The following is an 18,853-nucleotide window of genomic DNA, read 5'->3' on the forward strand; positions in this document are numbered from 1 at the left end:
GTGGACGGAGAAATGGGAAGTGGTTTAAGACAGTGGACGGAGAAATGGGAAGTGGTTTAAGACAGTGGATAGAGAAATGGGAAGTGGTTTAAGACAGTGGATAGAGAAATGGGAAGTGGTTTAAGACAGTGGATAGAGAAATGGGAAGTGGTCCAAGACAGTGGATAGAGAAATGGGAAGTGGTCCAAGACAGTGGACGGAGAAATGGGAAGTGGTTTAAGACAGTGGACGGAGAAATGGGAAGTGGTTTAAGACAGTGGACGGAGAAATGGGAAGTGGTCCAAGACAGTGGATGGAGAAATGGGAAGTGGTCCAAGACAGTGGACGGAGAAATGGGAAGTGGTTTAAGACAGTGGACAGAGAAATGGGAAGTGGTTTAAGACAGTGGACGGAGAAATGGGAAGTGGTTTAAGACAGTGGACGGAGAAATGGGAAGTGGTTTAAGACAGTGGATGGAGAAATGGGAAGTGGTTTAAGACAGTGGATAGAGAAATGGGAAGTGGTCCAAGACAGTGGACGGAGAAATGGGAAGTGGTTTAAGACAGTGGATGGAGAAATGGGAAGTGGTCCAAGACAGTGGACGGAGAAATGGGAAGTGGTTTAAGACAGTGGATGGAGAAATGGGAAGTGGTCCAAGACAGTGGATGGAGAAATGGGAAGTGGTTTAAGACAGTGGACGGAGAAATGGGAAGTGGTTTAAGACAGTGGATAGAGAAATGGGAAGTGGTTTAAGACAGTGGATAGAGAAATGGGAAGTGGTTTAAGACAGTGGACGGAGAAATGGGAAGTGGTTTAAGACAGTGGACGGAGAAATGGGAAGTGGTTTAAGACAGTGGACGGAGAAATGGGAAATGGTTTAAGACAGTGGACGGAGAAATGGGAAGTGGTTTAAGACAGTGGACGGAGAAATGGGAAGTGGTTTAAGACAGTGGACGGAGAAATGGGAAGTGGTTTAAGACAGTGGACGGAGAAATGGGAAGTGATTTAAGACAGTGGACGGAGAAATGGGAAGTGGTTTAAGACAGTGGACGGAGAAATGGGAAGTGGTCCACGACAGTGGATGGAGAAATGGGAAGTGATTTAAGACAGTGGACGGAGAAATAGGAAGTGGTCCACGACAGTGGATGGAGAAATGGGAAGTGGTCCACGACAGTGGATGGAGAAATGGGAAGTGATTTAAGACAGTGGACGGAGAAATGGGAAGTGGTTTCTGGAACTTTGCCAGAGAAGCTGTGCCAACGAGAACCTGTGGCAGTGTCTCCAGTGGGCTCCCGGCGCCAGGTGCTCCTGAGTGCAGCTCCCGTCACGCTGAGCCCAGGAGCCCTGTGTCTCTGGGGCCTGCCATGAACAGCGAGAGACTGCTGCCATACAAAAACACGCCAGGCTGGGCTTGGCTCCGTGGAGTTCGATTCTCAGCACCACATATAAATAAGTGAATAAAATAAATGTCTATCAACATCTAGAATATATTTTTTGAAAAAATGCCTGGCATGGTGGTCACATGCTTATAATCCAAGCAACTCAGGAGGCTGAGGCAGGAGGATCACAAGTTCAAGGACAGCCTTGTCAACATAGCAAGATCCTATTTGAAACTAAGACCCTAGTACCTCCAAAAACATCATTATTCTCTAGACAGCTGTGTTGTTACATTGCTAGAATGCTAGAATGCAAAAACAAACAAACGACAACCCCAAAGTTTCCATCGGAACTTGCACTCCTGGTGTAGGTGAGGCACGGTGGTCATGCAAGGTTTCGGGAAGTGGCCCGGAACCTCCCAGTTGTCAATCCTGGGACCTTTACCTCACTGGGGATCAAAGGGGCAAGCGGAGCAGAGACTGTGGCTGGGGCCCTGAGTCTTCAGGCTGAGGAGGGCCTCCCGGCGCTCACCCTCCCAAAAGGCGCCCACTGTGGGAGGAGTGGCAGGCCCAGGGGGCCGCCCAGGAGGCCATGGTGACTGGCATCTGCGGGGCCCAGGCAGGGCCCTGAGAGATGTCCTGCTCCCAGTCTCCTGAGCATCTGCCAGCTGCCCCATCCTCTCCCTGCAGGTCACAAAGCTAGTGAAGAACTACAGATCCCACTCGGCCCTGCTGGCGCTGCCCTCTCGGCTTTTCTATCACAGGGAGCTCGAAGTCTGTGCAGACCCCAAAGTGGTGACCTCCTTGCTGGGCTGGGAGAAGCTGCCCAGGAAGGGCTTCCCTCTCATCTTCCACGGGGTGAGGGTAAGTCACGCCTTGAACCGCTGATGTTCTGGGGCAGGCCAGGCAGGGAGGTGCTCATCTCTGCCCCGCATGTGGCCTGGCTGTGTCAGGACTCAGCAGCTTCTCATGAGCCTGTGGCGGGGCAGAGGGGTGCTGGTCTCCAGGAGTAGAAGGCAACAGGAGGGCTGCTGCCAGCCTCCCCCGTGGGACCGGCTCAGGAGTGGCCTGGCAGGGTGGCAGCACAGGGCAGCTCCCCTTGAAGCTCGCAGCAGACAAGCGCTGGAGCCTGGGTTGCAAGGAGAGACCCAGGCTGACCAAGCATCGTCAGAAGCATGGGGAGGCTCAGCAGGCAGAACAAGGGAGGTGAGCACAGGGAGCTCACTGCCCAGCAGTGCCCGCCCACCCTACGGGTCACTCCTCCAGCACCAGAGTCCCATGGAACTCGGCAGAAACCACTCAGCCATGGGCCTGAGCCCAGCTCCAGGCAGGGCAGGCCTTGGGCGACGGCCTCCCTCTCACCCAGGCCTCACAGAGGGCAGGCTGGAGGCTCAGCAGCTGGAAGTGCCAGCCCTTCAGTGGAGGCAGACAGCTTGTGTCAGGGTTAGGTGTCACGTGCACTCTCCAAGCAGGCTGGAGAAGAGGGGCAGCTCCCAGAGCGGACAGGGAGCCCTGGTGTCAGGTGCCCTTCTCAGGCAGCGTGGGTCCAGGCAGCGGTCCCGTAGCGCGGCGCCTGCGCAGTCCCTCTCTAAACCCCTTCGCGAGAAACACGTTTGAGGTCGAAGTGGGTGACTTGGAGTCCCATGGCCAGTGGAGTCCTCCTCTCGTGGGAGAGGGTCCAAGAGAGGGGCCTGCTCTGAGGCTGACCCTCACCAGCAGCCAGTGCTCCCCAGCCCTCACGTGCTGCCCACTGACCGGCTGGATCTGCACATCCTCGAAGCCACCTGTGCATCAGAAATTGTATGGAGAGAACCCCCGGAGGCGCCTGGAGGTGAGCCTCCGCAGGTGCCAGCAGGCGAGCTGGGGCGCGAGGCTTTGCCTGAGCACACAGGCGAGTCCCGGGTGCAGGTTCAGCAGCGTGAGACTCTACACGTTAATGGCTGTGCCTGACGTAATCTAAAATCACCACAGGCTTTATGTGAGAAACTGACTGTAGAATGGAGTTGTGGTGGTTTACAGTTTTATAATTAGTCCTAGTATGCTGCAAAACATACTAACCAGTAGTGAATAAAAAAGAGAGGGCTGGTGTTGTAGCTCAGTGGTAGAGCACTTACCTAGCAAGTATGAGGCCCTAGGTTCGATTCCCAGCACCACATATAAATAAAGGTCTAGCAGCATCTAAAATTCTTTTTAAAAAGTATGTAGTTGACAAAAAGAAGTCCTAAGTTGTAGGTATTTTAGTGTAGGATCTTAGGATGGGAGAGGCCCCCTCAGTGCTTAGGAGACTCGAGAGGAAACACAGGTTTCATCACACACAGGCCCCTGGGTGCACAGCCTACTGGAGGCCATGCATGGAGGTCCAGGACCTGGTGGGGGTGTAGGCCCGTGCCTTTATTGGGCCCAGCGTGTTATCCAAACAGATTTCCCACAGGCAGTTTTAACCGGGGCATCCGGATCAAGCACAGAGTTCCAGGAAGTCACATGAGTGAGCGGTGGTCACTGCAGCAGGTCTGCACAGTCTTTCCAGGTGTGAGGGTCAGCAGGGTGGCCCAAGCAGGCCGCATCTAGCTGTCCCACGGGGAGGTGGTCACCAGGGGCACCTGTGTGAGGCAGAGATCTGGGTGGGCCGCAGAAGAGCTGGAAGGGGTGCAGAACTGGAGGCTGTGGGGGGCTGCCTGCTTCTGGTGTGGGTCGTCCAGCTTGCACCCACGAGTGCTGAGGCGGCACAGACTGGTCACGTTCGCTGAAGGTGACTGACTTAGTAAGTGACTTCTAAACACTGAGTCATCTACCAGGGTTCTGAGTTGTGAGGATAGAATGGGGGTGATACTGCCAGTCCTGCTGACGTGGTCCACTCCCACTGTTGCCTGGCCCTGACTCCCCGTACACTTGGGCTCCCTCCATTGAGAGGAGATAGCAGACTGCCTTCCACCTTGCTGGCTGCCTGTCCCCAGTGGAGCTCGGGGGCATCTGTCCACTTGCTGTGCCCACCCAGACCTCAGGTGTTTATGCAGAAGAAGGTCAGTAGAGGGTGTCCATGGTGTCCACGGGCAGTGTCTGTAGCCAAGTTACGGAACTAGCCCAGGTGCCTGTCAGTACATGACTGGATCAAGGAGTGTGGCGCCAGACTCGGGAGTCGGAGCTAGAGCAAAGTAAGGGTGAGAAGGTGTGGGGGGGGGGGGGTCGGACATCACAAAGACAGGGACGGTCAGTGGGGGAGAAGAGCCGGAGGGAGGGAGGGAAAGGGGAGGAAATGGGGAAGGACATACCACAAGGAATTCCACCTTGATGACTACCTATAAAGCACCAATCAAAAATAAATAAACCATCAAAAGGAAGCTCAGTAGAGCAGAGGGATGGAAACGGGGCGGGAGGGAATGGAGTACATCAGATCCCATGCGTGTATGATCTTGTCTAAAGGAGCCCAACTTCTATGTATAACTTAGCACTCTAAAGAGAAAAATATCAAGGGAAGCAGAAGATAAAATACTCCCTTTGAAAGGGAAAAAGGAATGGTGGAATTCTTCCACCAGGAATTCTACCAAGTAATGAAGAATTTTGATACTTCATTTTTTTTCTTTCTGATTTTATTAGTTTCTGATCAAGGACTTTGACCTGTAAACTCCCTGTGTCTTAAAAGGTGTGGCTAGTTAGGTGTCAGTTTGGTTATTGTCCCAAGCCCTTTGTTCTGTGAGGAGCCTGCCAGCTGCTCTGGGACAGGCCTGGCATGGCCCACAGTGCTGTGTGTGACCAGGAGTTAAAACCAGCTTCTCCTGGGGCTTGGGTGTCCTCCCTATGGCCCAGCCGGGTGCCCGCCTCACCTCCAGCCAGGTGCTGCTCCTGCACAGAGTCTGCTGGAAGGAGCCCCCGCCTCACCTCACTCTACCTGTGTGCTTGGTGTCGTCTTCACCGTGCCTTATGTATGTTTCTAGGTCCACATTCGCTATCCGTTGGGTTTTTCCCCATCAGTTTAGAAGTTCTGTTCTAAGTTTCCATCCATTAGCCTTTTTACTTCAAAAACTTACTTCAGTCATTTGTTGTAAATCTCAGTAAATCGCATCTGGCTTAATAGCAAAAAATTCTGAGAATTTGTTGCCTTCCCTGGTGTTTGCTTTTTAAAATTGTGATCTAAATACACATAACAAAATTTACCACGTTAACCGTTTTAGGTGTGAAGTTCAGCACTGTTAGGTATACTCGTATGGTTTTGTACCCAGCAGTCTCCAGAACCTTTTCACCTTGCAAAAACAAACACCCCCAGTGAACACGGGCACCCACCCCACCTTCCTCCTTTCTGCCTGAGGATTCCATCACTCTCAAGACCTCTCCGAGTGGAATCCCAGTCTTGGTTCTTTTGCAACTGGCTTTTCCACTGAGCTGGTTGTCCTTGGGGTTTAGGATTTCCTTCCTTTTAAAGACTGAAGCCAGGTTCAGGAGCACACACACACCTGTCGTCCCAGCAACTCGAGGAGCTGAGGACGAAGCTCCCAGGCCAGCCTCAGAGTAAGACAGGGGCTGGGGTGTGGCTCAGTGGTGAGCACCCGGCCGCCTTCCCCCATGCACAGAACGAGTACGTGTGTGCTCGCGTGCTGAGCAGCACCCCATTCTGCGGTACACTGCCTTTTGTTCACCCACCTGTCTGGCAGTGGGCGCTGTATCATGGGAGCTTTTGTCTTTGTTTTTTGCACTGAGGATGGAACCCAGGGCCTCACACATGCTAGGCAAGTGCTATACCACTGAGCTACTTCCCCAGCCCTTTTAAATTTTTATTTTGAGACAAGTTTTGCCAAGTTTTCCAGGCTGTTCTTGAACGTGCTGTTAAGCCATAGCTGGGATCAGGGGTGGCCACCATGCCCAGTACATGATGGTTTTGATCTGCATTTCCCTAAGAATCAGGGATGTTGAGGAGCTTGTCCTTCCCTTTGGAGAAACGTCTCTCTGGTCCTCCACATGCGGTCATTTGGTCGTGAGTTTTGTCATTGAATTGCATGAGTTCTAAATATATTTTGGACATTTTCTCCTGTCCCAGACTGTCTCTGCCCTCTTGATTGTTCTCTGATGAGTAAGTCCATTTATCTGGTGTTTTATGCTGCTTCCTGTGCTTCAGCATCACGTCCAGTACGTCACCACCAAATGCAGTGCTGGGATGTGTCCTTCCTGTTCTCTTCTTGTGCTCCGTCTTCTGTCCATTGTTTGTTAGCATCCACACGGGCTCAGATCAGGGTCCAGCTTGAGTCATTTGTTGGGAAGACTGTCCTCCTGACTGGTGGCCTAGGCACCCTCACCAAGGACATTTGACGGTGTATGCAAGGCTCACTTCTGAGTGTCCTCTGCCTTGGTCTGTTTGTCCTTAGGGCAGTGCATCCTTCATGCTTCAAGGAAGAGTTTCTCAAATTGAGAAATGTCATCTGTTGTCTCCTGGGAATGATCCATAGAGTGACAGCTGCCCTCCATGTAGCCAGGGGCTGGCTGGAGTGGGCAGAGTGTGAGCACCTTCCTCCTGGTAGACTGCTTGGCCTCTGGGACTGACCACAGCTGGCTGGCTCCCCGGTTTCCCTCTGTGGGCTGCTAACACTGACGGCAACCCTGTGTCAGTAACGCCACCCTCATGTACCTACGCAGAAGAGCCACGTGGAATGAGACAGTCTCCTTCTAGGAGGACGTACCACCCCTTTGCGTGAGCCCTCCAGGGCCAGGCCCTGCCTGGGCCCCAGCACAGCCAGCCCCTCGCCAGCAACTGCACAGCCTCAGTGCAGCTCCCCGGGGAGTTCTGCCCTGGCCTCCCACCTGCGAGTCCCAGTGGTGGTGATTCCATGAGTGTCTAACACCTGCCCTCCTGGATTTTAGGTCCTGTGCGAGAGAGTTTCTGTCAGTGTGGGTGTGCTTTGTAGCACCTGCTCGGCTGCTTGGTCGTGGGCCCTTGGTGAACATGCCTGCGTCGATGAAGCCTTCCCTCTTCTTTACCTCAGGGCAGCGAGGCACGTGAAGGAAGAAGCCCGTCCTGGTTCAACCCCGCCGAGGCGGTCCAGGTCATGCGCTACTGCTGCTTGCTGGCCCGCAGCGTCTCCAGCCAGGTGTCTGCCAGGGACATCGGTGTCATCACCCCCTACCGGAAGCAGGTATGCCGCTGTCCTGTGGTCACTGTGGCCCAGGTGCCTCCGTTTGTGGAGTCCGTGGAAGGCAGAAACAAACGAATTTTGAAGGGCAGCAGGTTTTTAGAGAAGCAGGACGTTGGAGTGGTGCTCTAGATGAAAGGTGGGCAAACTGCATTCTGCAGCATCCCGGCTCAGGGGAGTTGAGCTTGGCTTCTGCATTTCTGATGGTCGCATTGTAAAACTTTGCATAAGAACCTGTGGGATACCCTGTATATTCGGCCCTTTAGGGAAAAGCTCACCAACCCACTGTCAAGTAGTGCTTCTCAAAAGGGGTGGTACACGCGCCTAGAAGGAGACTGTCTCATTCCATGTGGCTCTTCCGCGTAGGAACATGAGAGTGGCATTGCTGACACAGGGTTGCAGTCAGTGTTTGTGTCACTGTGACCAAATGACCCGACAAGAACAATTAAAAGTTCATTTGGGGCTCACAGTTTCAGAGGTCAGTCCATAATTGACTGACTCCACAGCTCTGGGCCCGAGGTGAGGCAGCACATCGTGGAGGAAGGGTGTGGCAGAGGGAAGCAGCTCAGGACAGGGCACCAGGAAGCAGAGAAAGCTCTGCTCACCAGGAACAGTGTAATCCCCAAAAGCCATGCCTTCAGTGACCAGCTCCTCAAGCAACACCCCACCTGCCCACAGTCACCACCCAGTTAATCCACTCAAGTGGATTAATGCACTGATTAGGTTGCCTCTCTCATAATGTAGTCATTTCACCTCTAAACTTTCTTGCATTGCCTCACATGTGAGCTTTTGGAACACCTCATATCTAACCCTAACACCCAATAAGGTTCTCCTTGTGTGTGACAAGCAGAAACTCCCTGCACGTGTGCTCTGCCCTGGAGCAGTGGATGGAGGTTCACACTGAGCACTGGCCCCTGTGGGGTGCAAACCACCAAGGCCTGGGAAGGAGGCCTTGAGAGGCAGGCAGGTGAGGGTCAGAGTGCACGGAGCCCCTCAGACGTCGCCTTCTGCACTGGGGTCGTGCTGAGTACTCAGCCCTCCCAGTACTCATGAGGCTCAAGGAGGTAGGCCGCTGCAGGAGCCCCAGCCAGCTTCGCCTCAGGCCCAGGCTGTGCTGCACAGCCTGCTCACAGCTCCTGCGTGTCTGGCTGGACTCTCTGAGTTCAAGCATTTTTATGCTCCTGATTACTCCTTAAGTTAATTTTTCATATCTTACCTTTCCCAGCCAAGTGACCAGACTTGCTCACTTGATTCTCTTGCTGCTTTCTCTGTTTCTTGCTTGCTTGTTTTGAAGTGGGTAAATGTAAGAGATCTGCAGTGGGATGGTGAAGTACTTAGTCCCTGGCTACCCAGTTCCTTCCAGGGAGGACTCCGCTGGCCCTGTGTGTGAGGCTGCCTCCTCCACCCTGGCTTCTGCAGCATGACTTTGCTGGTGCAGGGCTCAGGCGGTGCCCTTCTTGGCTTGGGAGCCCACTCGGCTGCTGGGACCACGTTTTCCGTGTGGGCGAGTTGTCCTGTCTTGCCGTGGATCCCTGGGTGTGTGTTCTGCTTAGGGTTTGTGGAGCTTCTTGGGTCTTCAGATCAGTGTTTTCACCAGCTGGGGAAGTCTCACCTGCGTGCTTCCCATTCCTGCCCTCTGCTCCCCTTGGAGGCCTTCACCTCGCTGGCCCCTGTGGCTCTGTGTGCTGCCGAGTCTTCCCTCTGTTCTCCAGCTTGCAGTTTCCCTCGCTCCTTTCTTCCTCTGCCCTCTGGAATCTGATGCCGCCCCTCTCAGGGACCCTCAGCGCAGGAATCCGACTTCTCAGCCGGAGGGTCCTGGCTGGTTCTGTGACGGTTTCTGTCCTTGCTGGGAATCGCCGCGGTCCTCATACTTGCCTGAGGTTTTAGCATGGTCTCCTGTGGTTCCCTGGACCCATGTGTGGTGCCATCCTTAAGATTCTGCTAAGCCATCACCTGGGGACACTCCCAGTTCCTGCCATACTTTTCTTGAGTGCGGGTCCCATGCCAGATTCTTTGCACATTTTGATTTTTGGTTGAAAACGGAATTTTAGAAAAATTCTACAGCTTTGGAGCCTGATTTCCTCTGAAGATGATCCATGTCGTGATCTGCTTTTGCTGGCTCCTTTGCTCCACGGCCCCTGACGTGCTTGTGATGTCCCCGCCCCACCAGCCCCTCCCGCCCTTGTGGCGGTTGTTTCATTCTCCTTAGGCTGTGTGTCTGCACAGCTTGCTGGTTGACCAGCAGTGGGCAGCAGTTGTGCTTACCACGGGGAGCCAGTGAGACTGCCCTCTGCTGGCTGAGGGTCTCCTGGCCTCAGGCTCCCAGCCCAGCTTTCCCCACCAGGGCAGGCCTGGGCAGGGAGCATCTCCTCCAGCCCACCTCAGGAGCAAGGCCAGCTCTGCCGAGTCCTCTGGGCCTGGCCTCACCCCAGACAGATGGAGGAGCCCCAAAACAGCCCACCACAGGCTCCCTCTGCCTTCACCCACAGGTGGTTTTCAGGCATCAGCACCTCTGAGATTAGGCACCTCTGGCTGGTTTCCAGAGCTCCGCAAGGTGTGTCCGTTTTTCCCAGCTGTGTGGTTGCTTTTGGGCGCACTCAGCTGTCGCCACCCTGCCAGTGGTGGTTTTGCCCTGGAGCCCTCAGATGCACTAGCAGGGTCCAGGAGAACCAGCTCACAACACCGCTGGTCCAGAAGCTCATGCCCACCCTGAGGCTGCCCTCGGGCATGGGCTTTGAGCCCAGGCTGGCCCCAGGCTAGGCAGGGCTTCCAGGGCTTCCACGCTGCCCTCCTTGGTTAGTTGTGTACTTCAGGGTCTGTCCACTCAACTGCAGTTTCTCTTGAGTTCTGGCACGAGGCCACCCTCCACCGCTCACCCCGTGTTCCACACGGAATCTAGCACATATGGTCTGTGAGCTCTGAGTGGTGGAGAGGAGTGAGTCACTCCTCCGGCAGGAACAGCAAGCGGTCGTCAGTGAAGGCTGCTGCCTGCTGGCAGCAGTGGCTGGGCCGCCCTAGAAGTGTAGGGCGGCCTCTGCAGCCCCCCAGCCCAACCCTGCTCCAGCGCAGCCGGGCCAGCTTGAGTCCCTGCCCACCACCTCCTGTGGGATGCCACTGGCTCCTCTCCTGCTGTCTGCTGTCCTGCTGTGTCCAGCCACCTTCGCAGCCCAGGACTAGCAGGCAGGCTAGGATGCCAGTCTGGGCACAGGCACAAGGACCCCGTGGGTGGCTGAGGTGCAGCTGGCTGGGGGCCATGCCGCCCTCCCACACCACCTCCCTGCACTCCTCACCCACTCTCCCTCAGGCTGTGTGAGCAGCGTGGCTTGCAGGGACAGAGAGGTGATGCTCTGAGGTGGCCTGGCTGGGCGACATGGGATGTTGAGGGCCTCCCTGTCCCAGGCAGCCACTGCTGGACCTTCCTGCAGGGGCCCCGGGTGGACATCAGCTGCCCTTGAAGGGCAGTCCTTCCAGGACCTTTCCCTGCGCGTAGCCCTTTGTTGGCTCTTGCCTTGACGGTCGTTTGTCCTGATGCCCACCTAAGCAGATCTGAGTCCAGTCCTTCTGCAGCTTGTCGTCTTTCCACATTGTTCTGGGCTCTGCCCTGGGGGCTGAGTGAGGGGTCCCATCCAGCTGCACCTGGCTGTGCCGTCAGTTGGGGGTGCTTCTGTGCAGAGGCTCCGTGACTTTCGGTGGCTGTCTGGGTGGTGCCATGCCTCAGGCCTCCATCCCTGCCTCCTGACTGTGCCTGTCTTCTCACGTGCTCACTCTGCCTCCCAGAGTTCCGGCCAGGTTCACTGCTCACCCACGCCTGCTCTCCAGGGGGTCCTCCAGCTGCAGCCTTGGCGTTCAGCCATCTCTAGTCCTGCTGAAGCGTCTGCTCCAGTCTGCTCCTGGAGCCGGGTGGCTGCTTCTCACGTGCTCACCTCTCGTGCTCTCCTTTGGTGGATGCACTTGCTGGAGCTCAGCCCCTTGGGGTGTGGGTCCCCCAAAAGGGGCCTGGAGGAGCTCCTGGGCCCAGCCCTACATCTGGAGCATCTCAGCACCTGGGACCGTAGTCCTGGCCACTTGCACTTCTCTCTGGCCTGGGGCTGCCCAGCTGCGGGCTTGGGCACCACCTGAGAGCAGGCGTGGGTGAGCAGTGAACCTGGCCAGAACTCTGGGAGGCAGAGTGAGCAAGTGAGAAGACAGGCACAGCCAGGAGGCCCGGATGGAGGCCTGAGGCATGGCACGCCCAGACAGCCACCGAGAGTGGCATTTCTTGACCACTGTGCTCCTGGGGAGAGGGAAGGTGTTCCACAAGCAGCTGAGCCCCATAACGAGCAGTTTATCTAAACTTCTGCCTTGTGTCCCCATCGAGATTGAAACAGACACAGTGCATGATTGAAAGCAGCACTGCAGGTGGGTTAGCGTTTCCTGTGAACCGTGATAGGAAAGAACTGATGGGATTTGTAGGGTTATGTTTCATATTTTGACCTCTTTTAAAGGTGGAGAAAATAAAAATTCTTCTACGAAATGTTGATTTGATGGACATAAAGGTTGGATCGGTGGAGGAGTTTCAAGGGCAAGAATATTTGGTCATTGTGATTTCGACGGTAGGTATCCCTGTTTGTGCTGCTGTGGGTGCAAGAGCCGCGGGTCAGAAGCAGCAGAGCCAGATGCCAACCGCAGGCACCAAGCCAGGCCCAGGTCACCATGCCAACTGCAAAGTTCTTAGCAAACTCAAAGATCAGAGCAGTGGTAAAGGGCAGTCCCCAGGGGGAACGGCTAAGTGTACAGAGGCAGGCAGGAGGCAGGAAGAGGCAGCTGAAGAGGAGCCCCTGCCATGGCTGCTTCTGCAGCCTGCCTGTGGGGTTGCATCTGACTCAAAGCCCCATACTTTATTTCTTTTAAATATTTTTTAGTTGTCAGTGGACCCTTTATTTACTTATGTAATTATTTTATGCAGTACTGAGGATTGAACCCAGGACCTCACACATGCCAGGCAGGTGCTCTACCACTGAGCCACAAGCCCAGCCCCATACTTTACTTTTAAACTGACTTTATTGTAGAGTAGCACCTCGACCCTGCCACCCAGAGACGGCTGTTAGTGTCTGGGGTTCCTGTCACTTGGCGGTAAGGTGATGAGGGCCTCGCTCCTGCTTCTCCACCAGCAGTGCAGCCTTCCTGTAGGACCCCTTCCTACACATCTGCACGGGTCAAGAGTTCTTTTCATGCCTAAAAAAAACAAAAACAAAAAATGTATAATGCGATTTTTATTCCTCTCTTGTGTTTTTCAGGTACGGTCCAATGAAGATAGGTTTGAAGATGATCGCTATTTTTTGGGTTTCCTATCCAACTCAAAAAGGTTCAATGTTGCAATCACCAGACCCAAAGCCTTGCTGATCGTGCTGGGGAACCCGCATGTGCTAGTCAGAGTGCGTGTACAGGACGGGGCACTGTGACTCTTTTGTGGGAGGAGGGCTCTGGGAAGAGCCAGGCCACCCAGAAGTGGCTGCTGAGCCGAGGGGTGTGTGCGGGACACAGGAGACACGGGCTCCCTTATGTTCAATAGGACCCCTGCTTTGGCGCTCTGCTGGAATACAGCGTTACGAACGGTGTCTACACGGGGTGTGACCTACCTCCGGAACTGCAGGCTTTGCAGCAGTGAGTGCTCCTGCTGCTTCTGAAAGGGTGGGCTGGCTTTAGGATGACCTTGCCCCTTCTGCTGGCCCTCACTTTGCACACCCACCCATACCTGCCACCTGCTTCCCCAGCTCTCTATGGCCCCCGGGCTGCAGTGGCCACTCTCCTAAACCTTCCAGGCTGGCATCAGCCTTCCCTCTCAATACGGGTAAACAGAGTGCCCTGATGGAAACCCTGGGGAGGGGGCGCTGCTCTGAGCCCAGGGTGGGAGCAGATCCACGTGTTCCTTCTCCCTGCAGCTGTGGTTAGAGGAGGCAGGTCCTGACCCACGGTGCCAGCACCTGCTGGACAGAGGAGCTGGGCCCACTGGAAGTACAGCAGCCAGCATGCAGGGGACTGTGCAGCTCGCCCTGTGGGCCTGACACCCTACCTGGCCGTGTTCCTGTTTCTGCCTGTCCCGCGGCTCCTGGGGCCCCTTGTCTTGCAGCTGTGGGCATTGGTGTGGACGGCAGCTGCTCCTGCTCCAGCTACTGACCTTGGCCCACACCAGCTTGTTCCTGCCACTCAGCAGTCAATGCTGCTACCCACCCCCAATAAATACTTCAGTGACCCCGACCTCCTTTGCACCTGAAAACGTGCCTGTCAGTGATGAGAGTCTCCTGTGGCCTCTGCCTCCCACTGGCTGCAGTCTTTGAGCTGACCCAGCAGCTCCAGCCTGAGCCATACATATACTGGCCACCCGTCCCCCTCAAAGTCACACAAAGCCCACAGGGTCCGTGAGGCTTCTCCTGGGGTTGAGGGGGTGTTGGCAGAATGTCCAGGGCCCAGTGCTTCTGGAAGGTGCAGCGGACAGGCCTGTGCTGGGGCCTCTGCCTGTCCTGCTGGCCAAGAGCTGGTCAGTCCCTGTGCCACACAGACACCAGCCTGTCAGCACCTTCATGGTGGCTGGTTCCCTGGAGGGCCATGCCCGGCCTGTGGGTATTCACTCCAGAGGCACTGAGTCCCCGTGCCCTGGCCATGAGAGGCCGACACAGGCATGCCCCACACCAGCTGTGCCTCAGTCCCCCTCTGCCTGCCTCAGGGGATGCTGCTGAAATGGCAGCAGTGGAGCGGGGCTCTTTCCAGGTCCAGGAGGAGGCAGTGCCAGGCCCCGTGCCTCGTGAGGGTGCGGGGAGTCTGGCTGATGGGCCTCCTGCCCACCAGTCCGGCAACACCCTCCCTCCTGGACGAGACTGCCCCACACCCAGGTCCTGGGGCAACGGGGTCAGGCTGGTGTGGAGCCCCGGATAGACCCCCTGCTCTACAAGCCTCCACCCATCCCATTGTGTCCTCCCCATAGGGACTGGCCCTGCCCAGGTGGAGCACTTAGGCCAGGAGGCCTGAGAGACAAGCCCCACGGAGGAAATGGCTGGGGCCTCCCACCCCCAGGGAGCAGCATGGGCGAGGTGCCCTTTCCCGTGAGAACAGAGACCTTCCTCCAGATGGAACTGAGGGCAGCTCAGCGAGAGCCTCTGCCCAGTCCTGCCCTTCTGCACTCAGCAGCTACCAAGGGTCAGCCACACGTGGGCAGCCACAGCCCATCCACCCTTGGCAGCCAGCACCCTGCGTCGGGGCCTCGGGTGCCCTCGTGCTGTCTGTAGTCTGGCTCAGCTGCCCCACTGCTGTTCTGTTTCATGGCCCCTGACATTTCTCCAGCCCCATCAGCGTGACAGCCACCAGGGAGGCCTTCAGTGTTGGCGGGGGTGTGGCGAATGAGGCAGGGGCAGGGGCAGGCCCGACACTTAGAGGTGACCGGTATCCCAGGAAAGCCAGGGGCGTGGGATGGATGCCTCTGTCCTTCCTCCAGCAAGTGCTGGGCTCCAGCACCTCCTCCCCAGGGCTGCGCCCAGCACATCCCCTCACCCTCCACCCCAGAACCACCCACACAGCCAGGCTTCACCCGCGCCTGCCGTGGAGAGGCCAGGCCATGTGTGCCCACCCCTCCGGAGACCCACAGCTTCTGCAGGCACAGGCCAGGCCAGCACCAAGGAGGTGGGAGACCAGGGGAGCCCCCTGCGAGGACTTGGTGTCCTGTGTGCTGGGGGCAAGACAGCAGGCGGGAGCGGCCGGATTAAAACAGCATCTCCCTGCTTGTTAAGTTAGCTGAAATTTTTCTTCATTTTAAAAACGGTGTCCCTCACAGTGCCTTGTAAATACTGCCATCTTAGGGCATCTCAGTAGCCCGTCAGCCTTTGTGGTGGAACGGAGGTGCCACCATCGCCCACAAGACACCTGTCTCTGCTGCTCCTTGAACTCAGGCCCTAGCCCACGCCCCATGACCGGTCCCAGTGAAAACATGCTTTGACACCTGTGGACACCACAGACACCATATGCTCCTGCTCTCCTGAGCTGCCCACAGCCCCAGGTGTGTGAAGACGGGCGACAAGCTCCGCCAGTGAGGCCAGGGCAGAAGGCTGAAGGGTGGAGAGTGGACAGCGTTCCACAGTGAGCAGGGTGGGCACGGGAGGCTGCGCTTACCTGTGCCGTACAAGCCGTTGAAAACCTGGGGGCCCAACCTGGCCTTTCCTGCCCAGTGGCTTAGCTCACCGCTCCTTTTTTTTTTTTTTTTTTTTTAATATTTTTTAGATGGACATAATATCTTTACTTTTTTTTTTTTAATGTGGTGCTGAGGATGGTGCTGAGTGGTAGAGTGCTTGCCCATGTGCGAGGCAAGCACTCTACCACTGCTACGACCCCAGCCCTCTCCTGCTTTTGGAGACAATACACACTTATACAGTGAATGTCATTTGTCATAACTTGTGAAACCCTGAGGCTGAGCATGGTAACAAGAATTCCATCTGGATCGTCATTCTTACAGTTAATTCTAAATACACAATCAAAAGGGTGCTCCTGTTTGCCTACCATATGTGGGGCACTGGGTTCAATTCTCAGCACCACATAAAAATAAAGATATTGTGTCCATCTACAACTAAAAATATATTTTTGAAGCAAAGGTGCATGTTGCCAGATTCACCAGTCACTGAGCATGGAAGCTGAACTGGAAGCACAGCACTCAGTGCTCTGCCAGCTTCTTTGCAAGTATTTGTGACTTTGTGGAGGCTGTTGGGGCTGGAATGAGGCAGCTGCCATGCGTTGTTTTCCATTTCCATCCTCATGGATATAAGGAGAAGCTCTGTTCACCTGAGTAAGCGATGGGGTGAATGTTTTGCTATAATACTCTTCCCTCAGCCAGCCAGGAACCTGCGGGCAATGCCGCAGGTTAACATCCCTAAGAGAGAGGATCAGCTCCTCCCCAGTGCAGTTCCTTCTGGGGAGTGCACCCTCCCGTCTGGGTTGCCCCAGTGTGAGATGTAGGCATGGACCCCCTCTTCACTCCCCTGTGCCTTCTCCTGGGAGGACCACAAAGGACACGCTGGGCATCCAAGGTGCTGACAGGGTCTCTGCAGGACCTGAGCCCCTACCCAGGGTGCCACCAGGATCGTGGCTCCCCTTTGCTGTGCTCCTGCACACACCCACCTAGGCCCCTCCTCGGGAATGAGGTTCCAGGGCAGCTGCTGCAGTGGAGGCAAAGACACAGGGGTGAGGCCCGAGTTCCAGCTTGGCACCCTTCCCAAGATGCCACACTTCCTCTGCTGAATGGCAAGATGGTGACCATCCAGCAACTCTTAGGGACACAGGAGCCCAGCCACACGTTTACCAATATTTCTGCGGAGCACCCGTTGTGCTCCACATGCTGCTCCAGGCACAAACAAATGCAGCGCTCATCCAGCAGTCAGGACCACCCACCAAAACGCATGACGGACAGGGTGCCGCTCAGAGACTGATGGTCTACGAAATGACCCAAGGAGCGAGGGCAGTGAGACCTTCATGGAGGAAGAGTTTTGATCCCATTACAAGATAGATCTAAATAAAGCAAAAGCTCTACTGTGTCCTCGGATGGTATGACAGTACATATTTCAGTTTTCTTCAATCTGTGCATTCAAGGCAATTCTAGTGTAGATTTTTATAGTTCTAGATTTTTCAGAAACTTGAATAAGTCATGCTAAAATATATATGAAAAAAAGTCTGTGCATACCTACGTGGATATTTAAAAAAGAACAATGGAGATACCTGCCTCCTCACTACATATTAAGGTGCACTACTGAGTCATCACTATACAGAGGTGCAGCGCCAAGCACCTGGACCACGAACACAGACCCATCTAGGATGCATGGCCAATGCCTGAGAAAGGGATCTGGGAAAGGATACTTGCTTCCTTGGCACTGGGAAAACTAGCTCATTTTAAGAAAAATGAAGCGGCACTGCTACCTGAAAGTATTCTTCCAGATACAAATTTATGTACCAAATTGGCAATATACTCCATGGGATTTTTTTGGATTGCAATTTTACAGTAGAATCATCTAAAATCTCCAAATTACAAACCACTTCAAATGAACTGATTTGCCTCAAAATGCAACCAAAGTTGTTTTCTAATACTTATTCTTTAAAGTCACTGAATGACTGAAACACTACCACACCCCTAGGGAGACACTAGAATCCCTCTGTGACATCAGAAAGAAAACCCGAAACTACAAACCTTATTTTTAAAAAAGATGCTTTTGACCCCATCAAAATTAAGGATCTATATTTAGACCGCATGGATGGATAAGGCCAAGAGACAGAAGGATGAGGGGGTGTGCACAGCTGGGTAACAGTATGGGAAGCCAGGAACTGCAAAAAAAGAGGGAGCCCGGAGGCACAGTCAGGGTTCCAGCAGCCCCTGTGCAGATTGCCCCAGTAATCAGGAAAGGGCTACTGAAAAACACAAGAACCACACCCTGCACCTGGGAATGGATGCTAGGAAGTGTGGCAGTCCCACCCCTGAGTCCTCAGAGGACCTTAGGGTGACTGTGCTGGGGAGCCTGTGGTGTCTGGGGTTGGGGGGCCGTGCTAGAAGCTGCTGACTCAGCATGGAGTAAAGCAAAAACCAGAATCTGAAGAAGCAGGAGCGCATCCTTCAGAGGCCAGGGCCTTCGGGAGCAGAGAGGGGCGAATGTCCAGAAACTGGTCAGGCTGGGCACCCCACATTCCCTCCAGGACCATGGGGGCGGGGCGAGGGGGCGCTGCCTTGTGCTCGCGAATGCTGGGGCTCCAGATGTCTATCTACTGGATGGATTTCTGCAGGACGTAAAAACTCCGGCACACTATTCTAATTTACCATTACGTTGGGAAAAGGCAGCAATGGAAGAATCTGGGCCAGAGAGTCCTGCAGGCGGCCAGGGCAGAGGGGCCGCCCTGGTGCCTGAAGCTAAACCCAGAAGTGGGCCCGCAGTCAGTCGCTCCCGGGGGAGCAGCGGGCCTGGATGGCCCCAGGAGTCGGATGAGGGTCAGGGAAGCGGCAAGAAAGCCCCAGAACTCTGGCGAGAGCCCATGGCGCGGTGAGGCGGAGTTGCAGAGCTAAGGAGCAAGTGGACCCCGCGCGGGGTGACGCTGGAACGCGGCCGTGGACCCGGCGGCCGGGAGTCGGGGGCGATGGCTGCCGTGGAGGGGCGTGCGAGAGGGAAAGGGGCTCCGGGGAGGGCGCCCCGCAGTGTCCGCACGCCGGCGCCAGCCGGGGAAGCGCGGTCTGGCCTCCCCGCCGGTGTCCGCAACACCAACGCGGGGCCCCGCTCCCGGCCGGGAGCTGGAGAGCCGAGGCGGCAGGACTGGGGGCCCGCGGCGCGGCGGTGCAGCCCAGCGCGCGCCCCCCGCCTCCGCCCGCGCCCCCCCGCCCCCGCCCAG

At 55.5% G+C, this 18,853-nt stretch overlaps 1 protein-coding gene across 1 annotated transcript in view; it reads left to right on the forward strand.

Annotated features, from left to right (window-relative positions):
* Mov10l1 (Mov10 like RISC complex RNA helicase 1) overlaps positions 1-13,649 on the forward strand; it is a 78,174-nt gene extending 64,525 nt beyond the window's left edge. Inside the window, exons 22-27 of the mRNA XM_047550097.1 lie at positions 2,046-2,219; positions 7,325-7,474; positions 11,956-12,063; positions 12,748-12,885; positions 13,023-13,114; positions 13,393-13,649. Coding sequence (XP_047406053.1) covers positions 2,046-2,219; positions 7,325-7,474; positions 11,956-12,063; positions 12,748-12,885; positions 13,023-13,114; positions 13,393-13,402 — 672 coding nt within the window. The 3' untranslated portion in view covers positions 13,403-13,649. The remainder of the gene's footprint in view (positions 1-2,045; positions 2,220-7,324; positions 7,475-11,955; positions 12,064-12,747; positions 12,886-13,022; positions 13,115-13,392) is intronic.
* The last annotated feature ends 5,204 nt before the right edge of the window (positions 13,650-18,853 follow it).

Source organism: Sciurus carolinensis, chromosome 4, assembly GCF_902686445.1.
Source record: "Sciurus carolinensis chromosome 4, mSciCar1.2, whole genome shotgun sequence".
NCBI classification, from domain to species: Eukaryota; Metazoa; Chordata; class Mammalia; order Rodentia; family Sciuridae; genus Sciurus; species Sciurus carolinensis.